Source organism: Oncorhynchus kisutch, linkage group LG20, assembly GCF_002021735.2.
Source record: "Oncorhynchus kisutch isolate 150728-3 linkage group LG20, Okis_V2, whole genome shotgun sequence".
NCBI lineage: Eukaryota > Metazoa > Chordata > Actinopteri > Salmoniformes > Salmonidae > Oncorhynchus > Oncorhynchus kisutch.
In genome coordinates, this window is record NC_034193.2 from 50,458,833 (window position 1) to 50,486,363 (window position 27,531).

General features: G+C 42.5%; 2 protein-coding genes and 1 pseudogene across 8 annotated transcripts in view; 1 reads left to right on the top strand and 2 right to left on the bottom strand.

Annotated features, from left to right (window-relative positions):
- Positions 1–12,816, bottom strand: part of LOC109865827 (neuronal-specific septin-3) — a 28,653-nt gene extending 15,837 nt beyond the window's left edge. Inside the window, exon 1 of one of the 4 annotated variants that reach the window (XM_031799173.1) lies at positions 12,326–12,816. In XM_031799173.1, coding sequence (XP_031655033.1) covers positions 12,326–12,779 — 454 coding nt within the window. In that variant the 5' untranslated portion in view covers positions 12,780–12,816. Of the gene's footprint in view, positions 1–10,726; positions 10,941–11,911; positions 12,050–12,325 lie in introns of those variants that run through there. The other 3 variants (XM_020454290.2, XM_031799174.1, XM_031799175.1) reach the window with 3 other exon arrangements.
- Positions 12,817–15,306: 2,490 nt separating this feature from the next.
- Positions 15,307–21,189, bottom strand: LOC109865310 (serine hydrolase-like protein). 4 transcript variants are annotated; one of them, XM_031799178.1, is made up of 14 exons: positions 21,117–21,189; positions 20,919–20,980; positions 20,597–20,740; positions 20,285–20,398; positions 19,814–19,855; positions 19,681–19,700; positions 19,473–19,547; positions 19,263–19,372; positions 19,063–19,142; positions 18,877–18,911; positions 18,695–18,771; positions 18,467–18,554; positions 16,633–18,147; positions 15,307–16,258 (listed from the first exon to the last, which is right to left on the bottom strand). In XM_031799178.1, exons 2-13 carry the CDS (start codon positions 20,974–20,976, stop codon positions 18,007–18,009), a joined length of 984 nt encoding a protein of 327 aa, XP_031655038.1. In that variant the 5' UTR covers positions 20,977–20,980; positions 21,117–21,189; the 3' UTR covers positions 15,307–16,258; positions 16,633–18,006. The 4 variants fall into 4 exon arrangements, 3 of the variants coding, with proteins under 3 accessions (XP_031655038.1, XP_031655037.1, XP_031655036.1); XM_031799177.1 differs by having other exon boundaries at positions 20,919–21,135; XM_031799176.1 differs by lacking the exon at positions 21,117–21,189 and having other exon boundaries at positions 20,597–20,754; positions 20,919–21,110.
- A 3,752-nt stretch (positions 21,190–24,941) lies between these two features.
- On the top strand, positions 24,942–25,746 carry LOC109865900 (myoglobin-like; annotated as a pseudogene).
- Positions 25,747–27,531: the final 1,785 nt, after the last annotated feature.

Below are 27,531 nucleotides of genomic sequence, written 5' to 3' on the forward strand. Positions count from 1 at the left end.
ATTTTGCTGGAGCAATTCCGCGGGTTGTCTGGGAGGCAGCCTACCATGGTGGTAACCCCACTGCCCCTCAGTAACCCAGCTGCTAGCAGCGCCTTCCCATCGGTCACTCTACCTTCTCGGGAGCCCCGCTTACCTCCCCCGGGAACGCTTCAATGGAGAGCCGAGCACTTGTCGGGTATTTCTAGCTCAGTGTGCCCTCGTTTTCTAGCTTCAGCCCTCCTCCTTCCCCTTGGATTGCTCCAAGATAGCATATCTCATCACGCTGATGTCCAGGAGGGCTCTCATCTGGGTTACTGCTGTATGGGAACAGCAGCCGGCCCTATGCGTTAGTCTAGAGGGGTTTGTGGGAGAGATAAAGTTTTTTTACGCCCCGTTCTCTGGGAAAGAAGCTGCCCGGAAGCTGTTCCAGCTTCGGCAGGACTCCCGCAGTGTGGCAGACTATGCGGTGGAGTTCCGCACGTTGGCAGTGGAGAGTGCTTGGAACCAAGAAGCACTGTTCGATATGTTCCTGCACGGTATCTCTGAGGAGGTCAAGGACAAGCTTGCAGCTCGGGAGTTACCTACGGATCTCGATTCCCTCAATGCTTTGACCATCCGAATCAATGGACGACTACTGGAATGATGAAGGCATAGGAAATTCGACTTCGCTTGCACGTCCAGGGATTCCACCTTGCCTCCGAGTCACCCGGAAGTCCCCAACGATCCCATTGCAGAGGGAACCAGAGGCTTCCCGACCTTCCCCGAGAGTCGCCAAAGATGGCTGAGTCACCGCTTCCCGATCCTATGCAACTAGGTAGAGCTGGGCTATCGCCAGCGGAACAGCAATACAGAATCAACACGAAGAGTTGTCTGTATTGCGGGACTCTTGGTCATTTTGTATCCTTTTGTCCTTTAAAAAAAACAGGCTCACTGGTAGGAGTGAGTAGTCTGGTGGGATATATGGAGAACTTTCCTGCCTCTCTTGCTCACACCCCTTTTTATGCCATTCTGCTGTGGGGAAACCAGTCTAAATCTCTATGGGTCCTCATTAACTCTGGGGCAGATGAAAGCTTTTTGGACGCTACCCTGGCTTCCGAGCTGAACATCCCCACTCAGCCTCTCTCCACTCCCATGGACGTTAGAGCGCTAGACGGGCGCTCTATAGGCCAGGTCACTCATATTACCATTCCCATCAACCTACGGGTGTCAGGGAATCACAGCGAGACTATTCAATTCCTGCTCATCAAGTCTCCTCAGAATCCCGTGGTTTTGGGATTCTCCTGGCTTCAGCGACACAATCCCCTCATCAACTGGTCTACTGGTGCCATCATGGGCTGGAGTCTGTTCTACCACGCCCAGTGTGTGAAGTCAGCGCAACATGCCCAGGGACATCTTCCTGGGAGCTTGGAAGGTGCCCCGGACATCTCTGCCATTCCAGCGGAGTACAAGGACCTTCGGGAGGTGTTCAACAAGGCTCGAGACACTTCGCTTCCGCCGCACCGACCATATGACTGCGGGATTGACCATCTCACTAACACCACTGCTCCCCGGGGACGACTGTACTCGCTGTCAGGCCCGGAGACCAAGGCCATGGACACCTACATTGGAGACTCCCTAACTGCATGATTTATACATCCTTCGTCCTCTCCCGCCGGCACAGGGTTCTTCTTTGTGGAGAAGAGGGACAATAGCCTGCACCTGTGCATCGACTACCGGGGACTCAATGACATAACGGTGAAGAACCACTACCCGCTACCACTCATCTCCTCGGCCTTCGAGCCGCTCCAGGGGCCCACCGTGTTTTCTAAGCTGGATCTACGGAACGTCTACCACCTGGTGCTGATACGGGAGGGGGATGAGTGGACATTGATGACATCCTCATCTTCTCCCGCTCCCCCCAAGAACATGTGCTTCACGTCCGATAGGTTCTTCAATGCCTCCTGGAGAACCAGTTGTTTGTTAAGGCAGAGAAATGTGAGTTCCATCACTCCACCATCCCCTTTCTGGGGTACATCATCTGTGCTGGGAGTGTTCAGATGGATCCCAGGAAGGTGAGGGAGGTGGTGGATTGGTCCCGGCCTTTGTCCAGGGTGCAGCTACAACATTTCCTGGGGTTCGTCAACTTCTATCGCCACTTCATCCGAGGATACAGCACCCTGGTTTCCCCCCTGTCAGCACTCACCTCTTCCAAGGTTCCGTTCACATGGTCCCCTGCTGCTGACCGGGCATTCCAGAACCTCAAATACCGTTGCTCCCATCCTGGATCATCCTGACCCTTCCCGTCAGTTTGTGGTGGTGGCCGATGTGTCTGATGTAGGAGTGGGGGCAGTCCTGTCCCAGCGTTCTGCCCTGGAACTGAAGCTACATCCCTGCCCCTTCTCCCATCGCCTCAACGCCACGAAGAAAAACTACAGTGTAGGAAATCGTGAGCTTCTCGCAGTGAAGATAGCGCTGGAGAAATGGAAGCACTGGCTGGAAGGAGCGGACCACCCGTTCATCGTATGGACCGACCACAAAAATCTGGAGTATCTCCGCACCTCCAAATGCCTCAACTCCAGGCAAGCTAAATGGGCCCTGCTGTTCACACGGTTCAACTTCTCCCTCTCATATCGGCCAGGATCCAAGAATGTCAAGCCGGATGCACTGTCTTGCCGTTATAGCCCCACGGCTATTACCCCGGAGCCTGAGACTATCCTTCCCACCTCGTGCCTGGTAACGGCACACAGCTGGAGAATAGGGAAACAGGTCCAGGAGGTGCATCGTTCCCAGCTGAAGGAAGTCGGCATACCTTATGCCCAAATGTTTGGGGCGGCCGGTCAGCCATCCTCAAGACCACCTCCAGGTATCGAAGACAAGCGGATCGCCACCGGACCCCGGCTCCCCAGTATCATCTCGGGCAGAAGGTAATGGCTGTCCACCTGGGATCTGCCCCTCTGGGTGGAATCCTGCAAACTCTTCCCCCAGTTTATCGGCCCGTTTCCCATCTCCAAAATCATTAGCCCCTCTGCTGTTCATCTTCTGTTGCCCCGGACCCTTCGTATACATCCTACCTTTCAAGTGTCCAGAGTTAAACACGTCTCACAGCCCTTTGTCTCCTGTTTTTCCCCTTGCTCATGTCTTGTCCATAGTGCCTATTTCCTAGTTTTCCCGGTTTTGACCTTTCTGCCTGCCCTGACTCTAAGCCTGCCTACCGTCCCATACCTTTGTCCCACTACTCTGGTTTACCGATATAAAGAAATGGAATAGAGCTAAGCACAGGCAAAATCCTAGAGGAAAACCAGGTTCAGTCTGCATGCCAACAAACACTGGGAGACAAATTCACCTTTCAGCAGGACAATAACCTAAAACATAAATATACACTGGACTTGCTGACCAAGACGACATTAAATGTTCCTGAGTGGCAGTTTTGACTTAAAGCGGCTTGAAAATCTATGGCAAGGCTTGAAAATGGCTTGAAGATTTTTTTTAAGGATAATGTGCAAATTAGAGGTCGACCGATTATGATTTTTCAACGCCGATACCGATACTGATTATTGGAGGATCAAAAAAAGCTGATACTGATTAATCGGCTGATTTTTATATATATATTTGTAATAATGACAATTACAACAATACTGAATGAACAATTAACACTTTTATTTTAACTTACAATACATAAATAAAATCTATTTAGTCTCAAATCAATAATGAAACATGCTCAATTTGGTTTAAATAATGCAAAAACACAGTGTTGAGGAAGAAAGTAAAAGTGCAATATGTGCCATGTAAAAAGCTAACGTTTAAGTTCCTTTCTCAGAACATATGAAAGCTGGTGGTTCAATATTCCCAGTTAAGAAGTTTAGGTTGTAGTTATTATAGGAATTATGACGTGTCGACTATTTCTCTCTATACCATATGTATTTCATATACCTTTGACTATTGGATGTTCTTATAGGCACTTTAGTATTAGTATTGCCAGCCTAATCTCAGGAGTTGATAGGCTTGAAGTCATAAACAGCGCTGTGCTTCAAGCATTGCGAAGAGCTGTTGGCAAACGCAGTAAAGTTTGAATGAATGCTTACAAGCCTGCTGCTGCCTACCACCACTCAGTCAGACTGCGCTTTCAAATATCAAATCATAGACTTAATTATAATATAATAAACACAGAAATATGAGCCTAAGGTCATAATTTGGTCAAATTCGGAAACTATCATTTCGAAAAAACAAAATGTTTATTTATTTCAGTGAAATAACTAAGTCTAAATATTGCTGTTACATTGCACAGCCTTCAATGTTATGTCATAATTATGTAAAATTCTGGAAAATTAGTTCGCAACAAGCCAGGCAGCCCAAACTGTTGCATATACCCTGACTCTGCTTGCACTGAATGCAAGAGTAGTGACACAATTTCCCTTGTGAATATTGCCTGCTAACATTAATTTCTAAATTATTTCTAAACTAAATATGCAGGTTTAAAAAAATATACTTCTGTGTATTGATTTTAAGAAAAGCATTTATGTTTATGGTTAGGTACATTGGTGCAACGACAGTGCTTTATTTGCGAATGTGTTTGTTAAATCATCACCCGTTTGGCGTAGTAGGCTGTGATTCAATGATGAATTAAAAGCCACCGCATTGATTATATGCAATGCAGGACTAGCTAGTTAGCCTAGTAATATCATCAACCATGTGTAGTTAACTAGTGATTATGTGAAGATTGATTGTTTTTTATAAGACAAGTTTAATGCTAGCTAGCAACTTACCTTGGCTCCTTGCTTCACTTGCATAACAGTTTCCTCGTGATTTACAATGTAATCGGCCATAATCGGCATCCAAAAATGCAGATTACCGATTGTTATGAAAACTTGAGATCGGCCCTAATTAATTGGCCATGCCGATTAATCGGTCAACCTCTAGTGCAAATATTGTAAAATCCAGGTGTGCAAAGCTCTTAAGAGACTTACCCAGAAAGACTCACAGCTGTAATCGCTCCCAAAGGTGATTCTAACACCAAGGGGTGTGAATACTTACGTAAATTAGATATTTATTTCATTTTTAATACATTTGCAAACATTTTGAAAGACATATTTTTACTTTGGCAATATGGGCTATTGTGTGTAGATGAGTGAGATTTTTAAAATATTTAATCCATTTTGAATTTAGACTGTAACACAACAAAATGTGGAATAAATGAACAGGTATGGCACATTTCTGAAGGCACTGTAAAGAGAATGATACCTGTACCAGACTGGTTTACCACAGTAAATAGTGCACTACTGTACAACAGATGGTGATGAAAACAGACATATGGCTATGCATGCGCAATTTGAGCCTAGGACACTCCAGGGCATACAAATTTAGCTGCTTCTGTGTATGAGTATGAAATCATCCATAAGCCTTGACATACAGTACTAGTCAAAAGCTTGGACACACCTACTCATTCAAGGGTTTTTTTCTATTTTTTTTACTATTTTTCGACACTGTAGAAAAATTGTGAAGACATCAAAACTATGAAATAACACATATGGAATCATGTACAGTGAGGGAAAAAAGTATTTGATCCCCTGATGATTTTGTACGTTTGCCCACTGACAAAGAATGGTAGGTTTATTTGAACAGTGAGAGACAGAATAACAACAAAAAAATCCAGAAAAACGCATGTCAAAAATGTTATAAATTGATTTGCATTTTAATGAGGGAAATAAGTAGTTGACCCCTCTGCAAAACATGACTTAGTACTTGGTGGCAAAACCCTTGTTGGCAATCACAGAGGTCAGACATTTCTTGTAGTTGGCCACCAGGTTTGCACACATATCAGGAGGGATTTTGTCCCACTCTTTGAAGATCTTCTCCAAGTCATTAAGGTTTCGAGGCTGACGTTTCGCAACTCCCTCCACAGATTTTCTATGGGATTAAGGTCTGGAGACTGGCTAAGCCACTCCAGGACCTTAATGTGCTTCTTCTTGAGCCACTCCTTTGTTGCCTTGGCCGTGTGTTTTGGGTGATTGTCATGCTGGGATACCTATCCACGACCCATTTTCAATGCCCTGGCTGAGGGAAGGAGGTTCTCATCCAAGATTTGACGGTACATGGCCCCGTCCATCGTCCCTTTGATGCGGTGAAGTTGTCCTGTCCCCTTAGCAAAAAAAACACCCCCAAAGCATAATGTTTCCATCTCCATGTTTGACGGTGGGGATGGTGTTCTTGGGGTCATAGGCAGCATTCCTCCTCCTCCAAACACAGCGAATTGAGTTGATGCCAAAGAGCTCCATTTTGGTCTCATCTGACCAAAACACTTTCACCCAGTTGTCCTCTGAATCATTCAGATGTTCATTGGCAAACTTCAGACGGGCATGTATATGTGGTTTCTTGAGCAGGGGGACTTTGCGGGTGCTGCAGGATTTCAAACCTTCATGGCGTAGTGTGTTACCAATTGTTTTCTTGGTGACTATGGTCCCAGCTGCCTTGAGATCATTGACAAGATCCCTCACCATTGACAAGATTCCTCACCGTTCTCATGATCATTGCAACTCCACGAGGTGAGATCTTGCATGGAGCCCCCAGGCCGAGGGAGATTGACAGTTCTTTTGTGTTTCTTCCATTTCCGAATAATCGCACCAACTGCTGTTACCTTCTCACCAAGCTAATTGGCTAAGTGTCTTGTAGCCCATCCAGCCTTGTGTAGGTCTACAATCTTGTCCCTGACATCCTTGGAGAGCTCTTTGGTCTTGGCCATGGTGGAGAGTTTGGAATCTGATTGATTGATTGCTTCTGTGGACAGGTGTATTTTATACAGGTAACAAACAGAGATTAGGAGCACTCCCTTTAAGAGTGTGCTCCTAATCTCAGCTCGTTACCTGAATAAAAGATACCTGGGAACCATAAATCTTTCTGATTGAGAGGGGGTCAAATACTTATTTCCCTCATTAAAATGCAAATCAAGTTATAACATTTTTGACATGCGTTTTTCTGGATTTTTTTTTGTTGTTATTCTGTCTCTCACTGTTCAAATAAACCTACCATTAAAATTATAGACTGATCATTTCTTTGTCCGTGGGCAAACGTACAAAATCAGCAGGGGATAAAATACTTTTTTTCCCTCACTATAGTAACCAAAAAAGTGTTCAACAAATGAAAATATATTTTATATTCTTCAAAGTAGCCACCCTTTTCCTTGATGAAAGCTTTGCACACTTTTGGCATTCTCTCAACCAGATTCACCTGGAATGCTTTTCCAACAGTCTTGAAGGAGTTCCCACATATGCTGAGCACTTGTTGGCTGCTTTTCCTTCACTCTGCGGTCCAACTCATCCCAAACCATCTCAATTGGGTTGAGGTCGATGATTGTGGAGGCCATGTCATCTGATGCAACACTCCATCACTCTCCTTCTTGGTCAAATAGCACTTAAACAGCCTGGAGTTGTGTTGGGCCATTGTCCTTTAAAAAAACAATGATAGTCCCACTAAGCGCAAACCAGATGGGATGGCGTATCGCTGCAGAATGCTGTCGTAGCCATGTTGGTTAAGTGTGCCATGAATTCTAAACAAATCTCAGTGTCACCAGCCAAGTACCCCCACACCATCACACCTCCTCCTCTATGCTTCACGGTGGGCACCACACATGCAGAGATCATCCGTTCAACCACTCTGCGTCTCACAAAGACAAGGTAGTTGGAACAAAAAGTCTCAAATTTGGACTCATCAGACTAAAGGACAGATTTCCATCAGTCTAATGTCCATTGCTCTTGTTTCTTGGCCTAAGCAAGTCTCTTCTTCTTATTGGTGTCCTTCAGTAGTTATTTCTTTGCAGCAATTCAACCATGAAGGTCCTCATGAGAGCCAGTTTAATCATAGAGCTTGATGGTTTTTGCAACTGCACTTGAAGAAACTTTAAAAGTCCTTGAGATTTTCCGGATTGACTGACCTTCATGTTTTAAAGTAATGATGGACTGTCATTTCTCTTTGCTTACTTGAGCTGTTATTGCCACAACATGGACTTGGTCTTCTACCAAATAAGAGGTTGACCGATTACGATTTTTCAACGTCGATACCGATACTGATTATTGGAGGACCCAAAAAAGCCAATACCGATTAATCGGTCGATTTTTATCTATATATTTGTATTAATGACAATTACAACAATACTGAATGAACACTTCAATTTTTACTTAATACATAAATAAAAATAAATTTAGTCTCAAATAAAGAATGAAACAAAATAATGCAAAAATACAGTGTTGGAGAAGAAAGTAAAAGTGCAATATGTGCCAAGTAAAAAAGATAACGTTTAAGTTCCTTGCTCAGAACATGAGAACATATGAAAGCTGGTGGTTCCTTTTAACATGAGTCTTCAATATTCCCAGTTAAGAAGTTTTAGATTGTAGTTATTATTGGAATTAAAGGACTATTTCTCTCTATATCATTTGTATTTCACATACCTTTGACTATTGGATGTTCTTATAGGCACTATAGTATTGCCAGCCTAATCTCGGGAGTTGATAGGCTTGAAGTCATAAACAGCGCTGTGAAGCAAGCATTGCGAAGATCTGCTGGCAAAACCAGGAAAGTGCTGTTTGAATGAACGAGCCTGCTGCCTACCACCGCTCAGTCAGACTGCTCTATCAAATATAAAATCATAGACTTAACTATAATATAATAAACACACAGAAATACGAGCCTAAGGTCATTAATATGGTCAAATCCGGAAACTATAATTTTGAATACAAAACGTATATTCTTTCAGTGAAATACGGAACCTTTCCGTATTTTATCGAAACAGGTGGCATCCATAAGTCTAAATATTGCTTTTACATTGCACAACCATTAATGTTATGTCATAATTATGTAAAATTCTGGCAAATGAATTACGGTCTTTGTTAGGAAGAAATGGTATTAACACAGTTTGCAACGAGCCAGGCTGCCCAAACTACTGCACATACCCTGACTCTGCTTGCACAGAATGCCAGAGAAGTGACACAATTTCCCAAGTTAATATTGCCTGCTAACATGAATTTCTTTTAACTAAATATGCAGGTTTAAAAAAGATACTTGTGTATTGATTTTAAGAAAGGCATTGATGTTTATGGTTAGGTACAATGGTGCAACGGCAGTGCTTTTTTCGTGAATGCGCTGGTTAAATCATCACCCGTTTGGCGAAGTAGGCTGTGATTCGATGATAAATTAACAGGCACCGCATTGATTATTTTCAACGAAGGACAAGCTAGTTAAACTAGTAATATCATCAACCGTGTGCAGTTAACTTGTGATTATGTTAAGATTGATTATTTTTTAATAAGATAAGTTTAATGCTAGCTAGCAACTTACCTTGGCTCCTTGCTGCACTCGCGTAACAGGTAGTCAGCCTGCCACGCAGCCTCCTCGTGGAGTGCAATGTAATCAGCCATAAACGGCATCCAAAAATGCAGATTACTGATTGTTATGAAAACTTGAAATCGGCCCTAATTAATCGGTCGACCTCTACCATCTTCTGTATACTACCCTACCTTGTCACAACACAACTTATTGGCTCAAACGCATTAAGAAGGAAAGAAATTCCACAAATGAACTTTTAACAAGGCACACCTGTTAATTGAAATGTATTCCAGGTGACCTCATGAAGCTGGTTGAGAGAATGCCAAGAGTGTGCAAAGCTTTCATCAAGTCAAAGGGTGGTTACTTTGAAGAATATATATAATATATTGTTTAACACGTTTTTGTTACTACATGATTCCATATGTGTTATTTCATAGTTTTGATGTCTTCGCTATTCTACAATGTTGGGCGGCAGGGTAGCCTAGTGGTTAGAGCATTGGATTAGTAACTGAAAGGTTGCAAGTTCAAATCCCCGAGCTGACAAGGCAGTTAACCCACTGTTCCTAGGCAGTCATTGAAAATAAGAATTTGTTCTTAACTGACTTGCCTAGTAAAATAATAAAATGTAGAAAAAAGTAAAAATAAAGAAAAAACCCTGGAATGAGTAGGTGTGTTCAAACTTTTGGCTTGTACTATAGATCACAGGTCAGAAAAGCAGAGTCTGTCAGCTGAATTTAGAGCATCAATGAATAACCATATTCTGTCGCTTGCTGTCTCTCTCTTGCTCTCACACACACACACACACATAGTCTACACATCAGACAGGCATACGAAACATCAAATAGGCTTCTGACAGAGTATGCAAAGCCTGCTCGAAATTTAGAGTGGTATCACAAATGATAGCTAGATCTGCACAAAATAATACAAAAATACATATTTGGCCTCTCTACTAAACTCCCCCTGTGTCATTTCACCTGGTATAACCTCTCTTTTTGTCATAAATCATATCTCAAATTTAAATCTAAATTCTCTGGCTGAATGTGTGGTCTGTCATCCCATCAAAGATAGACTACAATGATGATGTTAGAGGGTCCACATTGTATCTTTGTGTGATTTCTGATGGCGACAAATAGGGCCATATTTCCTACTGTGCTCCGCAAACTGAGAGGGGTTAATTCACGTTTTAACGTCGTTTCTACGGTATAACTGAAGGCTAGCCAGATCAATCCTAATTTCGCTAGCTTGATCATAAATATCCTGAACAATAACCCCGATCATGTTTAACCTCACAAGCTACACGATAGCAGCTGATTACCTACATCCCAAAACCTGTTTAACCAACCCATTGTCCCGGCTCCATCCATGCTGGATAAATGATGCTAAGTTAGCTAGCTAACGTTAGGTATGCTAGCTGTCCGCATTCGTCTGCTGTGATGTTGATTGCTGCGCGACTTACCGATTCCTGTTTATAGATTCAATTTCCCAAATAGTTTTGTTCCGCGCTAGTGAAATTTTGACTAGTCTTTCAACCCAATGCTCAAGAATAAACGATGGATGTCCAACATAGAGAAGCAAAGATGTAGGAAACGGGTCATGTGATTTGTCTGAGTACCTCTTTCCCTCCGTCTCTCTCTGCCTCTCTCTTTCTCTCTAGTCGAGAGCCCCCCTTTTCGTTACCAAGGCGACAAGATGAGAGAGAGGTGATGCAGAACGCATGCTCAAACAGAACTTTGCCCCTAGGCAACCTTTTTGGCATCACCTGAGTATTTTTGGTCATTTTGCACAACCAATCAGTATTTGATTAGACCAAATTGTAATTGACAAAAATCTATAAAAAATCTGCATGAAAAATATATTGATCCATGTAGCCTATTTATCGAGATTAGTCATGTCTCATGTTTCATAATTTCTTTCATTTGCATTTTGGTAACTTAAAGTCATGAGAGACTATTCTCATGAAATGATTAATAGCAAGAGTATATACATGAATGCTAAAACTGAAAAGTAAACTGTAAACTGAAAAGCAACAACCAAACACAATTTCATTGGTATTGTATAATTCACTGTCGGCCAAACCAGGGTTGGGTAGGTTACTTTCTAAATGTAATCTGTTACTAGATACCTGTCCAAAATTGTAATCAGTAAAGTAACTGTTGGATTACCCAAACGCATAATCTGATTACTTTCAATTACTTTTGGATTAGCCTACTTTCCCCTTAAGAGGCATTAGAAGAAGAGAAAAGGATCCATCAAACACACTTGGTGTGTCATCTTAGTGGCCTCTGACTTGTGGTCTGTCTCTCTCAGGTGGAACAAACCTAAACTTGCGCCTTTTTTTAATGCTGAAAGGCATCATAATGTATTTTTTTCCGCAAACATCCTTTCTGAATTTAAAAGTAATCCAAGAAGTAATCATGTTTTTTTCAAAAGTATCTGTAATTTGATTACAATATTTTTGCTGGTAACGTAACTGATTACAGTTACAGTTTTTCCCCTTCAGATTACATGTAATCAGTTACTCCCCAGCCCTGGGCCTAACTACAACATTCCATATTTCAAAATGCATTGAATCAGTCACATCACACCACAAAATTGAAAGGAGAAGCATTTGCATCCAATGATCAAACAGTACCATACTCACATATATGGCGTTTTGTTGTTAGCTCTTAGGTTCTCACACTGCTGTCTTTTGTGTTCATGTTGTCTAGGTTTGTTGGTTCTCTCTAGTCTACATGGTGTGCAGACTTTTAGCGTTGTGTCATGTGTCACTCACTTTACCCCACTGTTCCCCCAAACTTGGTTTTATCACACAGTTTTTGCATGTCTGTTACTCTTCTGATAAGGAGCCATGTCTCAAATTCCCTCCAGTGCCTTCTCTAACCCCCTCCTCTCTCTCTCTCTCTCTTTCTCTCTCTCTCTTTTCTGCCATCTCTCTCATCCTGACTTTCAGAGTAATATGTTAAGTCTGAATAAAGAGAAATTATAACCAACAAATCCGATTTTGTTTACACTACCATGTGCATGGCCTTCATTGAAACTTTTTCTCATTACTCACCCATTGACAAATACACTCGAGGATATGTGGTGATGTCATCATGTAATTGCTCTGCCTCTTCATCAACAAACATCATGCTTGAAAGAGGGTGATCCAATTCATGTGATGGTGAGATATCCATTTCTCCTGGTATGTAGCAGTCTATACCCTGGCTCTGGGGTTGGGATGGTTGCTCAGCAACCTCTGCTGAATCTGGGCCAACCTGTGATGTTTTGTGCTGCTGGTTGCCCTCCATGGACAGGAGCCAGTGCACAGTCCATTCTTCTGAGGAATATTCTGGTGGGTTTATGTTGGGCCTCTCATGGTCAGGTGGTGGAGGTGGACCTGTTTGGGTGGGTTCTAGTTGAACTGGCCTTAGTCCTTGGACTCCTTTGTGATTGCCGTCGTTGTTCTTCACCATTCGTAAAGCCGATTGGACAGGATGTAAAATAGGTTTATGTGATTGGCTGAACATTTTGGGAACGCTTCCACTGTGCAGCACACATTCATCTAGATTGGGTTTGGTGGATTCTGTAACTTGACCACTATTGATATTTTGGCAATGGTCCAAATCCAAGCCCTGTCCATGTTTAATAGTTGATCTCTCAGGGGCCTCTGACAGGGTAGAGGGTGTGAGGGAGGCCCCCTGTGTCAGAGGTACCACCCGACATGTCTGGGAGTTGTCGCTGTTTGACCTTTTAACCCCAGACTGAAGGGCTTCCTGTTTCTGACTGACTTCTAAAAGACACCTACCCATCAAAATGCTGCTATTTGACTGGTTAGATTGATTCTGTTTCCTCTCAATGGTTTGTGTATCGGTCAGTAGACTTTGACACTGATGTCTAGTCCAGAATTTGGGTCTTTGGAGGTTCTTGTATTTTCCAGTTGGGCTGGCTTGTGCTAAAGGTTGAAATGCAGCCTCTAAGATTGTCTTTGTAGACTCTTCCAGATGAGACTCTTTGGTGGTAAAGTCCTTTATGAATGTTGCTCCCTTCTTTGCCCGAGGGTTGAGGTCATAGCTGCTTCTTTTGACTTCTGTAACTGCTGCAGATGTTGATCGACTTAGGTGTTCTTTCCAAGATGGTGTCTTGGGAGGCATAGGAGTAGAAGCACTTTGACAGTATTCCTTTTGACTGAAAGGTAGTCGACCAGCATATACGCTGGCAGCCTGAGAGTGAAGTCCCTTCTGAAGATGTCCAATGTGTTTTAGTGTTTTTGGTGAAGCAAGGCCACATTGGGACCCCTGTCCACCCCTCTTTGACTTAAACTGAAAATGAATTGATTGAGAATCATTTTCAACAATAATTGGAACTTTCCTCCTTGAGACAACATTTTGTCTGGCTGCCACACCTCTTGACAGAGCAGCACCTGATGGGGTTACCAGGTCAGTTGGTCTTGGTTCAGGTATTGTGTCAGCAACTTTTTGCTTGGAAATGCCATCCTTACGTAGAAGAAATCCAGGACTGGAGTTTGTTATCCTTCCTGTTTTCCTTAGTCTGAGCCTGGCCTGCAACAAGTTCGGGTCCTGAGACTTCATGCCTCTTGTCCTGTAGGGCCCTGGCTGTTGAGATTGTGGAGAGGAATGGGTGTACGTATCAGGCGGTGTGCCTACACCTCTAGAATAAGATGTTGGTACAGGTTTCATCAACCCAGAACGTGTTACAAAGTCCACCAGAACCTCTTCGTCAAGTATGTCATGGGTTGCTGGTTTAGGGGAACACTGGTTACGATGCTCAGCCTGACCTTTAGTACTAGAGATAGGGATTAAACGGGCCCATCTTTCTTTGGCCACCGGGGAGGTCTGTTTTCTGCCTTGGCTCTCCAATGGCATTGTTTGACAGTACAGTTTTGGAGATGGGCCAAGCCGGATCTTTGGGATGGAAAGGCTTGGAGAGAGGTCTGGGTTTGTAATGATAAGTGGTGGCGAAACACTATGATTTGGAATAGGAACTTTTGGAGAGATGCTAGGATTTGGAATAGGAACTTTCCAAATAGGCTTAGGAGTAGGAAGTGTTGGAGATGGGCCTAGCCTGACCTTAGGAGTAGGAAGTGTTGGGGATGGGCCTAGCCTGACCTTAGGAGTAGGAAGTGTCGGAGACACACCAGGTTTGAGCTTTAGAATAGGATGTGTTGTCCTGTTGCCAAGAGTCCTCTCTGTATGAAGATGGAGTCCCTGGCTGTCAAAGGAGGAGATCTGGATGGGTTTCTTTGTGACAATAGGTGAGAGCTGGAGTGGAGGGGGCGGTGGGACTAGTAGGTGTTTCTGGGGTTGTTTGGAGGTGCAAGTTGCAAGTTGGTTATCAAAACTCATTGCAAAGAGAAATTATGAGTATCTGCAAAGCCTGACAGTTTTGATGAGTAGGGAGTGAGAGAAGGTTAATGGGAGAGAATTACATTTTATGTTAATTTAAAAATTTTTATGTTTATATATTTTATTGTATGTTTGGCAGTAGGTCTGTAAGAAACATAACTTTAATGTAAAAGGCATAGCAGAAAACTTGCATACTCAAATAGTCATCTGCATTACATTGCATTACAGAAGACTGCAAGCCTGATCAACTAAAAATAAACAGAAAGATGAGTATACAATTTAACAAGCACTGACCTGAGTGTATGCGATAGGCTCTATCTGGGTCGTTGACATGGAGTGAGAGAGAAAACGAGTGTGAGAGAGAGAGGGAGAGAGAGAGAGGGAGAGGGAGAGACAGGGAGAGAGGGAGAGACAGGGAGAGAGAGAGAGAGAGGGAGAGACAGGGAGAACAGCTGGAAGTCGTGTTTACCAAAGTTACATTCTCCCCATTCCTCTCATCTAAAGCGGCACTGTTTCACTCACCCACTCCCACCCCCCTCATTTTGTTTGTCTATGGGAAACATAAATGTGTCTGTGGATAAACGACTACAATGCTTCCCAGTGGAGAATCTTGAAACACATCTTTGAAAAATGTTCCTCTTTTTGTGTTTTACTTTTTTCAGGGCTGAGAATTAGTGCATAACACGGGGTATTCAAGTGGTGATAAATCCATTTATTTTGTTAGTTCTTATGAGTATATAATTATGGTAACATGGTCAAAAGTGCAAAATGATACATACATACTTTTTTCCCACCACCCTTCAGTAAAAAAGGGCAGCGTGATGAGAATAAAATACAAATGTTTTCTTAGGATCGACCTCTGAATGGATTATTTTCGCATCTTGAACCAATTTAATCATCAATCTATTTGGCACATATCTGACATCATTACTGAAAGCAACAGTTTCATTCAAACACCTTTACAAATACTTCCAAACAAGAGACATCTTGATAGCAGCTGCCATATTGACATTTTCAGAAAACTGATTTTGTGGTTTCAACATTTAGAAATGTATTGCACTTTATTAGTCAGCTTCAAATGCACTAAGATACATAAACATCATGATAAATGCAGTGAATGTCTGGTTACAAAATACATGTCAAAATTGGCACAATCATGAAATGGCACAAATATGAACATGAAAACAGGAACTAACACTTTGTTCAAATGACCTCATTTTTTGTTTCCCCTCTCTATGAAAATGTTATTTCACATTTCAAAGGGTGGCACCACCTGACCACAGTGCCTTCCTCTCAATGCTGTTTCTTCCCAGTCAGGCCTCTCACGTCCCAAACCTCTCAGGAGGTGTCTGTCTCTATCTACCATCCTGCGGTCCTCCAGTCGCAGCTCCACTCCATGTGGTCAGCTTCTGTCCTTCCCGTAGTGTGTGTGGTCATATCATATGAGGGCATTGCCATCTTCGTCTTTGCTGTTCAAGCTGACCACCAGCGGATGGTGCATCACAGTCTTGTTGCTCCACTTGTGTGCGTCCTGAAGCCCTGGCTCGAGGAAGTAGAGACAGGCGCCGAAGCCAGCCAGCACCAGGACCGACACCAGCAGGTAGACGGGGACGAACCAGTCAAGGAACATCCAGGACATGGTACTGTTACGGATCGGTACAGGAGGACGGGGGACATTAGATTGTGAGCTGATGATCAAATATCAAACACAATCTACCTATTGTACACATGGTGCAGCTTTACCTGGAAACGTACTCCTTATTCACAATCTCAAGTCAACTATTATGTGCAAGCATCTGCCCTATCAAAATTTACTATAAAATGGTCATCTGTGTTAAGGTATTAGTTGTGGCAAGCTATTGTCATTCAAATACTCTTAACATGCTTCGCCATCCTTGTACTGTGTCAGTAGATTATGTCCACTGTAACTGATTGCACACATTAGCTGCTAGAGTAACTGCACATGATCATGACAAAAAATATCACCCCACGGTAGCTAGCAGGTTTCGGCACATACCTGTGGTCTCTGCTGTGCCCGCCTTCCTCTGAATATGGTGTTAGTGTAAAATGGAGGAGCAATGGTCACTAATCAGATGATGTATTGGTCTAATGCAGCACAACCGTCAGCTGGATGGTATAATATAATCCAAGGTGATCTCTCTGTACAGATGACAGAGAGGTTCATCATACTGCTCTGGGTTCTGACGTCACATTCAAAGGGAGGGGAGGAGGGGGGCATTGCTATGACAACAGCCCTAGTGATGGGTGGAGGCAGATGTTATGCAACGGTTATTGTGGTGTTTTTTTGGACCAGGACCCTTCAGATGTCTCCGGTCGCCTCCTCCAGCCTCTGCATGAAATCGATTCCAGTTCATTTAATGCACAAACCATCACAGAGCAAGAGGGTAATGTTCTCCTTCATATCCGTCACTCAGGCAGAAGCAATATGATTTCCTTTTAAGGAGACTGCTCAGCTACAAAGCACAACATGTCATGTTTTTTTCTCTTGACGTCTGAGACAATTACTTTTATCTGAGACAATGACTAAAATAAGACTGAAGAGCAGGAAGGATGACCTATTTATTGTCAAACTGTACCAGGAAGAAGCCTTTGTCCAATTAGTTGAATGATTGTTACTCAGCTCTAAGGCCATATGTAGGAAAGATAAGCTTGATAGATCAACCTCTAATCCATCTACATGTCCACATCCAGGAAGTGGACATGTAGGTCTGCATCTGATTGGTGTGAAGCTGAACCCTATACAATTATTTTTTTAATAAAAATGTGTGATTTATTAAAATATGAATGCATTTCAATAGGTTCTGACCAGTAGCAAGGCACTGTAAGGCATCACTGGGTCATCAGTTGGGAGAAAACAGCCCAGTTCTAAAAAGACATTACATACAGAAACTGGTAAACATCAAGTATTCTAGCTCGACAGACTGCCGTTAAAAAAGTATTGGTGTGTTTTAGATACAGCACAATATAATAAATATTATGGTCTCAAAGTCTTTAGAGTCTGTTTATGCAACAGTTGTCTATTTGCACAAGTAGCAATTTATTCTGTGTCTACAGGTTTGTAAACTGATCTAGTCTCATATTATGGGTAGATTCAGCCGAATGACGTTGACACGGGCAGCACCGCAGATATTGAGATGAGTGAGATACAAGACTTTGCTCTCAAACAGTCCAGCTCACGGATTAACCAGGAATTGTTGCGAAAATGTACCCACTATGCTATTTACTTTCTGCATCTACACCATGTCGCTGAGTCTACCTTTAATACTGCTCATGTTATGAATGGATGGATGGCAGCCGGAAGGCTACAGGCACACTGCATGTATCTGAGAGTTGTAAACACTAACTAACACAGTGGGGGAGGGGCAGGGCATTATAACTTGGCTGCCTGTGTATCCTCTGCAGTGCTGTGTGAAGGAGCTTCTTTCTGGAGGAAGTCAGTGACGAGTTGGGCCACAGTCTCAGGGGTGTTCAGGTGGACATGATGATCACCAGGTACGTTAACCACCATGCCCTGAGAGACATACAAGACAGACAGACACAAAGAGGGGGGAAGAGGGGGGGATTGAAAACAAATACATAAACTATTCTTTCCCAAAAACCCTGCATTTGACCAATCTGAGTGCCAGTATTTAGGTCAGTGTTTGCAGCTAAAACGTCTCTGCTTAGTTATCTATACAGCACTGTAGCTGCAAGAAGCAGAGCACAATATGACTGTAGTAACAACGTACAAATATTAGCTCAAATGTTTCAGTCGCAACCATAAAAGTAACATTAGAATGTGAGTAGGACATATTTACAAAGAAACAAGGTGTATACGTAAGTATACTCACGCTTCGGTCTTTATACCCTTGAAGTAGCGTTGAGGTAAATGTCTTCTGTTGTGGTTCAGAAAACATCTTCTCAAACCCCTCCTCCGCCCTATCAGGAGAATTAGAGAGATCTTCAAGTAAAACATATTAGCAGTAAAAAAAAAATACAAAAATGTGTGTGGTAAAGTGTAGTTTACAATAGAAACTGTAATAATTGTGAAATGGTGTAATGATGGGAGAGTGTCCTACAGCACTACTAGAACTCTGGCCTGTATCCTGGACTGCAACTCCAGACTCTGCTCCAGACTGACACGCACAACATTTTTCTGAAACAGAACACATTAACATTCCTAGAAACAGATCCAAATATACAAATCAACTAAAGTACGTCTTTTTTACGAGGACTATTAAGACAAAAAGATTAGTTTTACCAGATTGATTCTAAAGTCTCGGGTGAACACCACCCCTATGAAAGAAAAATAGGAAGTGTTAGTATTACTATTATATTACAATGATATGAGTACGAGAGATGACAAGAAGGAGAAACAAAGTGAAAAGAGAAAGAAAAGACAATGTGAGATAGAGGGAGAGGGGGGGGGAGTGAATGATCATTTTACCTCCTTCAACCTGAGAGAGTCCTCGTTCTAAAAGAATGTGGGCTGACTGCTCAGAGAGAGAGGGGTTTGCTGCCAAAAGCCTGGAAGTGATTAACACATCATAGGAGTGATGCAATGACTATGATTATCAGAGCAGAGAAATGGCCAGACAGCACAACATAACAGAATCATCATTGTAAAACAAGGAAGTGTGGTCTTACCTCATCAATGCGTTCTCATAGGTGTAAACCTTCTCTTTCTCCTCATCTTTCTTCTTCTCAAACTCAAGCATTCCTTCAAATCCCTGTCTTATCACCGTATGCAATTCCTTCTAGGGTAAGAGACACAATGGTAGAGAGACATTATAAAATGTGGATGTCCTGAACAGTTCCAAGGAGCAAATGATAAAAGAGCGGTGAGTATTTCAGTACTGCGTCTGTGGGTAAGAATCCATAGGAGTCCAGGAGAACCACTGACTCCACCATCTCTGGATACAACGCACTGAACTGGACAAAGACAACAGGACATGGTTACACACACACACACACCATACACAGGTACTGTCTCTGGATATTGTTCATTGCGAAGAGACACAGATATGAAACAGCATTAACATGCTTCTTTTTTAAAGATGCTTACTATTCCAGCTACATTGCCACCTGTACAATGGAGAGCACATGATCAGATGTCTGTACAGAAAGGAAAACAACAATGTCTGATCAGAACACAATGAGTGGAAGAGAGATTAACATGAAGATGAACAGTCACTCACCCATACTGTGTCCGATAATAGAGAATCTCTTCCACTGGAGAGCTGCAAACCATTTCAATGGATTAGATAGATCTGCTAAATGTAGCTTCATACTTTAAAATTACACCTACCTAGGAGAGAAAGAATGAGGAAACCTCATATAGCTGTGTCGAACTTCACTTTCAAACATTGCTTTTCAGCTCTTACTGGAGCAAAGGTCACATTGGTCTGAATAAGCTCAAACCAGCAAGTAGCCAAGTGGTTTGAGCATTGGGCCAGTAACCGAAAGGTCGGCACTTAACCCTAATTGCTCCAGGGTTGCCTCCAGGCAGACACTGGCCGTGACCCCATTCTCAGAGGGTGTCTCAGAGAGAGTGGGATATGCAAAACACACATTTCCAATTCACACATTTGTATTAATATACACTTGTGCCTGTGTGAAATAGGACAAATATATGCATCCACTAAATTCATTTCAATAATTATTAATACCTCCAATGACCCGCCGTATGTCAGCCACATAAGCAGGAAAGCTGTAGAAGACTCCAGGAGGTCTATGGGAGGAGAGGCCATGGCCAGCCATATCCACAGCTACACACGTCCACTCTGTGTGTGTGTGTGTGTGTGTGTGTATATATATATATATAAATAAGAGAGAGAGAGAGAGAGAGAGACTGTAAGAGCCTGACTCAATCCGTACTGAACAACTATGCAACTGAATGTCCTTCCAATTCCAATGACAAGTTCTCATGAATCTATTGTATAATTCTCTGTGCAGATCTAGCGGGCAGACAGCCTACACACCTTTTGGCAGCAGTGGAATGAGAGTGTTGAAAGTGCCACAGTTGTCTGCCCAGCCGTGCAGGCAGAGTATTGGTCGACCATGGTCAGGACCCCAGACCTTGCCCCTTATCTCTCCCCACGGCACTGGCATATTGAACTCTGACACTGAAAGGCAATTACTGTTAAGACGCATTACTAAGCATTTAACATGACAAAACATTCAGTAATAGTGCACGAGGAAGTGTTATAAGAAGCTCAACAAACAACACACTAATAACTTCACTAAGTTCATGTCAAGACAGCTCCCATAAGTTCTGACGATCAAAAAAGGATTCATTCTTACCTGCTTGTTTCATGGTAGCTGATGTCATCAAGTGTCTGACTCCTTTCAAAGTTTGCATTATTCTGAAAGACCAACGTCAAAGTCGGGTTGTTAACTAAACATAAGCACTATACGTCCACAGCATGGATATATTAAATATATATATAATAAAACGTTAGCTATGAAATAGAAACAACTATTCATGCTTATGTAACCTACGAAATGCTTCTCCATTACTTCCGGGTGAAGTGATACGTATTATTTTGACCAATGAAACGTGAATGCGTCTCCCCCTTAGCGAATAACATTGGACAGCTAGCGGCCGGTTAAATGATTGACAAGTGCACGCGCCAATTATATTTCAGACATTATCCAATCACATTATTTGTCAGGAGAACAGGGCGGGTTAACACGAGGCGTTAACAAGACAAGGTGCGGTCACAAAGTATCCAGAATTATATCGCTCTAGCAATAAACCAGACAAGTGGTCAAGACTACGAACAACGTGTCTTTGTCCCCAATATATATTTTTTCCATCTGAGTATAGCTCAAGGCATTGGCCTAGAGTTTGTTGCAGAATTTGTCTGTTCCAACAATTTCGTGACATGTAGCCTTATTGGCATGAAAAACTAAAATAATTTTGAAACATTTCCTGACATTTAGCCTATCGGCATGAAAAACAAAAGTCATTTTAAAGACTAGTGAGGAAATTCCAGCCTTGGAAACATTCTAGAGGTGGACGACAAGGCCTATTAAACAAACAAAGTGGATGCTGTTGTATCTGCAAAAGGTCACCAGGTGGCAGAAATGGTCAAACCCTAAGCCTACAATAGTTTGAGAATAGATATAGGAGAGACACTTCAGAACAAACTTCCTTTTTGATATTTTTTAGGGACTATCTGTTGTTCCATGTAGTGAATCTGTTATTCAATGCGCTTATATAGGCTAATAGGCTATTTTTTTATTAAATTATTTTTTAAATATATGTTGGGGATAATTCAAGGGGTCTTAAAATTCCAAATCAAATAGCTAAATGTTCCTTGGTGTGACCTTCTTAAAACAATTGCATATAGCTCAGTAGAACAAAATAGAGAATACCAATAGTTGGTTATATCCCAACCTGGCAGGGTTTAAACTTGACTTGAACTTGAACCCCAGTATAGGAGGGATAAGGGCTAGGGACTAAACATATCCATACTTAAATGCTCTAGCAAAACTGTCTAGTGGTCCTGGCTGCTGCCAGCAGTTATTTATAAAGCTACATGGTGACTGAAGAGAGTGGTGACTGAAGAGAGAGAAAGATAGGAGAGGAGAAAGAGATGGGGATAATGGCAAAAAGAGACAGAGGTGTGAGATAAAGGAGAGAGAGAGAAAGGAAGGATGTATAGCCTATTCATGGACATATATGAGAGTCACAGTCCTGTTTGGCCTTAGGTTCAAAGTTTCTGTTATTGCAGTGTAACAACTGTTTTTCTCATTTGCTGACTTTTGGCAGCATTTGTCTTTGACCATGCCAATAATGTATTTGTAAAGGACAGATGCTCTTTCGCCCTGTTCAAAACAATGAGTGTGTCGTAAAAAAAGCAATGCTGTCGGCATCACACCACTGCTATTGTCGTATACTAACGGTCATAGGATTGAGTCAAATGGCATTTCTTACACATTATGAACAATTGAGAGATTTATGTATGTTATTAAATTATCATACTAGGCCGAGCCTGCAAACGGTTTAGAGTTCTGAAGAACTGTAGCAATAGAGCATTACCATACCAACTTTGGAAATCATTTCTAATCAGAATTTGATAGACTTGGAAATCTTGATTTTGGAACCGTCTTTTCTTATGAACTATGAGACAATAGAATTCACAATGCATTGAGGGACAGAAAGGAATCTAACTGGTATGGTATCATAATTTGGTAACCTAACGGGAGGGCGGGCTAGAAGGTTTAGAGGTGGAGTTAACTTGGAGAGAGAGATTGATGGTTGGTCTGGGATGAGTGTGTGAGAGGGAGGAGGAGGTATAAAAGGTATAGTTTGGGGATGGGTTTGACTATAAAGTATTTTGGAGTTTGAAATATTGACACAGGACATTTACCTGCTTTACTGGTACAGTATCAATGCTTCTATGTCACGCTTTAAACCAGGGCTGCCCAACCCTCTTCCTATAGGTTTTCAGTCCTACCCTAATTTAGCATATCTGATTCAGCTAGTTGAGGTCTTGTTGAGCAGCTAATTAGTATAATCAGGTGTGTTAAATTAGGGTTGGACTGAAAACCCACAGGATGGTAGATCTCCAGGAAAAGGGTTGGGTAGCCCTGCTTTAGAAATACATTTTTGGATAAAATGTTTATTCACTTTGATAAACAGAATGTTTCGTTTTTACCTAGCATTATTGTTGAGGCTGCAAAAGCACATTGCAGTATTAATCATGAGTGAGAGTTTGGGTGAGCTGATATTGTAACCCAAAATTAATTTCGGTAAACTATTTGAACTGTATGGCATCTAATCCTGTCATCAGCTTGACTATCAGTGTCTTTGAACCTACACTCTGGACCTCGACGCCAGTTCAACTGCGTTTGTTCATTGTTCCCATTCTAATCAGGGACTGATTTTTAGACCTGGAACACCAGGTTGGTGCAATTGATTATACGGTAGAACAGAACCAGCAGGCTCCGGACCTTGTAGGGTAAGAGTTGAATACCCCTGGTCTAGAGGCTATGCAAAGCCAACGCAGCAGTTGGACTTATGTTGCACTGATGCTGGAACATTTGTCCTGACAGAACAAGTCTGCTGCCTCTACATCCAGCTATATTGTTCAGAGTAGAAAATACAATTTTGTTGGTCAGATACACATATTTAGCAGATGTTATTGCGGGTGTAGCGAAATGCTTGTTCCTAGCTCCAACAGCGCATTAATATCTAACAATTAGCTAGTAAAGACCATAAGGAGGAGCTGATGGGGCTGTATTTTATGGCTGTCTGTGGACTGCCCAATTTTTGACCTATGGGTATAGAATCCTATGAGGACAAGGTCAATGAAAAGCTATTGGGAAATGACCTTTGGCTTAATTACTACAGTCCCTACACTGTTGCCTTTGAAAAGAGAACATTTAATAGACGAACATCTGGATTTAATATTGTATTAGTATTGGCAAGTTCAACTATCAACTTTGCATGCCATGTGTTCGAACGCAGTAAACAAACCAAACTAATGTAACATCCTCGTTTCTAGAGTGCTTTGGATCCACTGAGGTGGTGCTGCTGACTCACTGACTTCGGTCAGTTACTTCAACTCTCCCCTAATTAGCCACCTAACACTTACCACCTCTAACAATGCATGCAATCCGTAGCTACCCTCTCCCCTCCACTAGGATTTATGGCTGACCGTTTCTATAGCGTTTTGCTGAGTAGGCCTGCCATGTTAGATTAGATTAATGCATTACTGAATGTGTTAATGTAAATTAAAACCATAATTCCGTCTTTTTGGCTGCTTCATTGGTCCTGTTCAATCTGATATTATTTTGTTCCTCTACTCAGCTTCCGTCTGTCTATTCCTAACCCACTGACTGCTCCGCACAGAAAACATAAGCTTTCCTACTGTACGCGTTTGTAACAGGGCTGGGGGTCAATTCAAATTGAAGGTGAATTTCAAAAAAAGAAACGCGTTGTGATTAAATAGCAGCTTGTAACGTGTACGTTAATAATCGGGAAGCAAATACAGGCAGCGAATTTAACAAATGAACGAAACATGAGTAGCGTACAGACATGAAACCGAAACAACACCTGGGGAAAGAACCGACGGGAGTGACAGATATAGGGGAGGTAATCAGGAAGGCGATGGAGTCCAGGTGAGTCATGAGGCGCAGGTGAACGTAACGATGGTAGCAGCAGGTGTTCGTAATAATGAACAAACTGGCGACAACGAGCGCGAGTAAACCTGAGTGACACGTATGAAAATGCCGTTTTATTGGTTAAGACCCAAGCCCCGATTTGTACTGTATGTCATGTCACGCCTTAGTCTCCCTGTCTGTCTTCCTCAGATCATGGCTAACTTTGACATGGTTCTGAAGTGCTGGGGGCCACTGGACGCTGACAACAACAAACACGGAGGACTGTGCAAGATGCACGAAATGCCATGGACCAGAGCCAGACTTTACTGAGTTGGCTAAGCGATTGACTGGAGTGGTTCTGGCCATCAACTACTAGACTGTTGTGTTTAATGTAATGCTATGAAATGGGTCATATGGCAATCAGGAATGAGTTCTTAACTGAACTCTCCTTACAAATCTCTCTTCCTCTCTCTCGCCTTTCCTCTAGTCTGTTTGCAGAGCACCCAGACGTTGTTCCCTAAGTTCGCAGGCATCGCCGCGGGCGATCTGTCAGGGAACGCAGCAGAAGCTGCCCACGGGGCCACTGTGCTTATGAAGCTGGGTGAGCTGCTGAAAGCTGAAGGTGACCACGCTGCCATCCTTAAGCCCCTGGCAACCACCCACGCCACCAAGCATAGGATTGCCCTCAACAACTTCATGGTGAGGATGAATGATTCCAGTCTCCCTCCCTTCTCTCTTTATCTGAAACTGTTTTTCCCCTCATTAATACATTTTGTTGCATTCACTCCAGTTTTACCATGACACTGTCATGCTTAGTTTACTAAAATGCAGAGTGAGAAATTTCAGTATGAAGTTAAACATCAACATCTCTTGCTGCTCATCACTGAGATCATCTGCAAAGTGATGGTTGAGGAGGCAGGGCAGGACAGGAAGCTCTGAGGCAGGTGATGGGTGTGATCATAGTTGACATCGACTACAAGGAGCTGGGCTTTGCTGGCTAAAGGGTTTACCCCCCCCCCCCCCCCCCCCCACACACAGTTCGAGAGGTCACGGGGATAGGACAACTGGAAACTTACATTTGAAGCAGAGTTGCTTCTAGTGTTTATATAGTACATTCTAAGTGCTGGTTTGCTTATGACTTACAGAAAAACGTATTGGAAAAGTACATGAGGTGTATGAGGCAAAGCATTTGTGCAAATTCTACATTTCTCTATACAGTATATTGCCTTAATCTGCCCTTTCAATGTAGTTTGCTTACTGACTGTAAACTGTTCCTCTTTGCTCTAAACCAATAAACGTTCCATCAGCTGCAAATGAGTGTTTAGTGTTTATTCTGCCTTTCTATCTTTTTGCCTAATTTCAAACATTCACCCAGTGACATGGACAGATGTATTTTCTGAGGGGGAGGATATGAGTTATAAGGGTGCTGAGATTTCTTCTCAATACTGTTCTATATAGTAGGGTTGATTTGATATTGTAAACATTAACAGTTAAAAGCTGAATTGTGGTTTAAGGACAAAATATAAACTGTGGTTAGGTCTGATTAGGACATAAGGAAGGGTTAGAGTTAATCTGCTCTGTGACAAACCTGTTTATTGCCTCTAGACTGGCTAAATTCTCTCACATTTAGTGGTGGGTCTATTCTGGTAGTCACCTCTCCTGCCCTCTATCTTGGATGACTGTCTGGTTTCTGTTGCAAATAATTGCTTCCATAAGCTCAATGCGAATATCTTGAATGACTACAATACACGTACTAGTGCAAGAAATCAGTTGTATTCAAACGTACTATGCTTAATTCTGGCTTCAGCAATTTCTTTGTGGTGCTGCTTGAATCTAAAGTATAAGTCCACATGATTTGTAATTGACATTTGCCTAGAGACAATTGTAATGGTCAAACCTTCTTGAAAAGGTTTACATTTTCTCCAGTCAAGTAAGTGGTGTTTTGGCATTAGTCTGGCTGGCATTGAGGTGATTGCCAAAGCTGTGGTTAATAATTGACCTGCTGAAGGAACGACTATTAATAGGCTGGCTGTGTCACACACTGCACTGCAGACGTGACAACACACGGACACCCTCTCATCTCGTGTGACCCACCTGCCTTTATCTCTTATCTGTCTCTTTCTGCTGACCCGTCGCCAAGGACAGCCGGTCTCCACAGACCAGATCGGCTGACCCCAGGCCAGGTGCATTAGTCAAGAGTCAGCCATATAAAAAAAAAACAAGGGAGACGTGCGAAAGTCATTTTATAGGTTACTCATTCTGTAACTATCACGAAGTAAAGCATCCATTGGGCTCAGGTGCTCCCCCATCTTAGCCACTTCAGATTTATGGTGAATTCAATATGCACCTGCAAACTGATTGTGCACTAAACAGAGGTTTCTGTTGTGTAGGTTAGCAAGTGGTTAGTCAGCGATCTATCCCCACCCCCTCCACCTTGGACTAAAACACGTGCATGATCTCTCTTGCACTCTCAATACACACTCACGAGCAGGTACGCGCACACACAATCCCCACCACCCTGTTTCTTTAGGACATTTCCCTGAATTCAATATGCACCTGCAAAATTGTGCCCTAATGGAGGTAGCCTAGGGGTTAGAGCGTTGGGCCAGTAACAGAAAGGTTGGTGGATCGAATCACGAGCTGACAAGGTAAAAATCTGTCGTTCTGAACAAGGCAGTTAACCCACTGTTCCTAGGCTGTCATTGTGAATAAGAATTTGTTCTTAACCGACTTGCCTAGTCAAAATAGAATTGTATTTTTCAAACATCGTGCACATGACTGACCACCAGTATAGGTGTCCAGG

Bases quoted from the DNA above. Each gene is read 5' to 3' on its own strand.
- LOC109865310 (XM_031799178.1), bottom strand. From the start codon at position 20,976: ATGCAAACTTTGAAAGGAGTCAGACACTTGATGACATCAGCTACCATG. The intron at 19,143-19,262 runs GTAAGACCACAC...AATCACTTCCAG, and splicing joins TATGAGAACGCATTGATGAG to GCTTTTGGCAGCAAACCCCT. The intron at 18,912-19,062 runs GTAAAATGATCA...TTTCTTTCATAG, and splicing joins ACTCTCTCAGGTTGAAGGAG to GGGTGGTGTTCACCCGAGAC.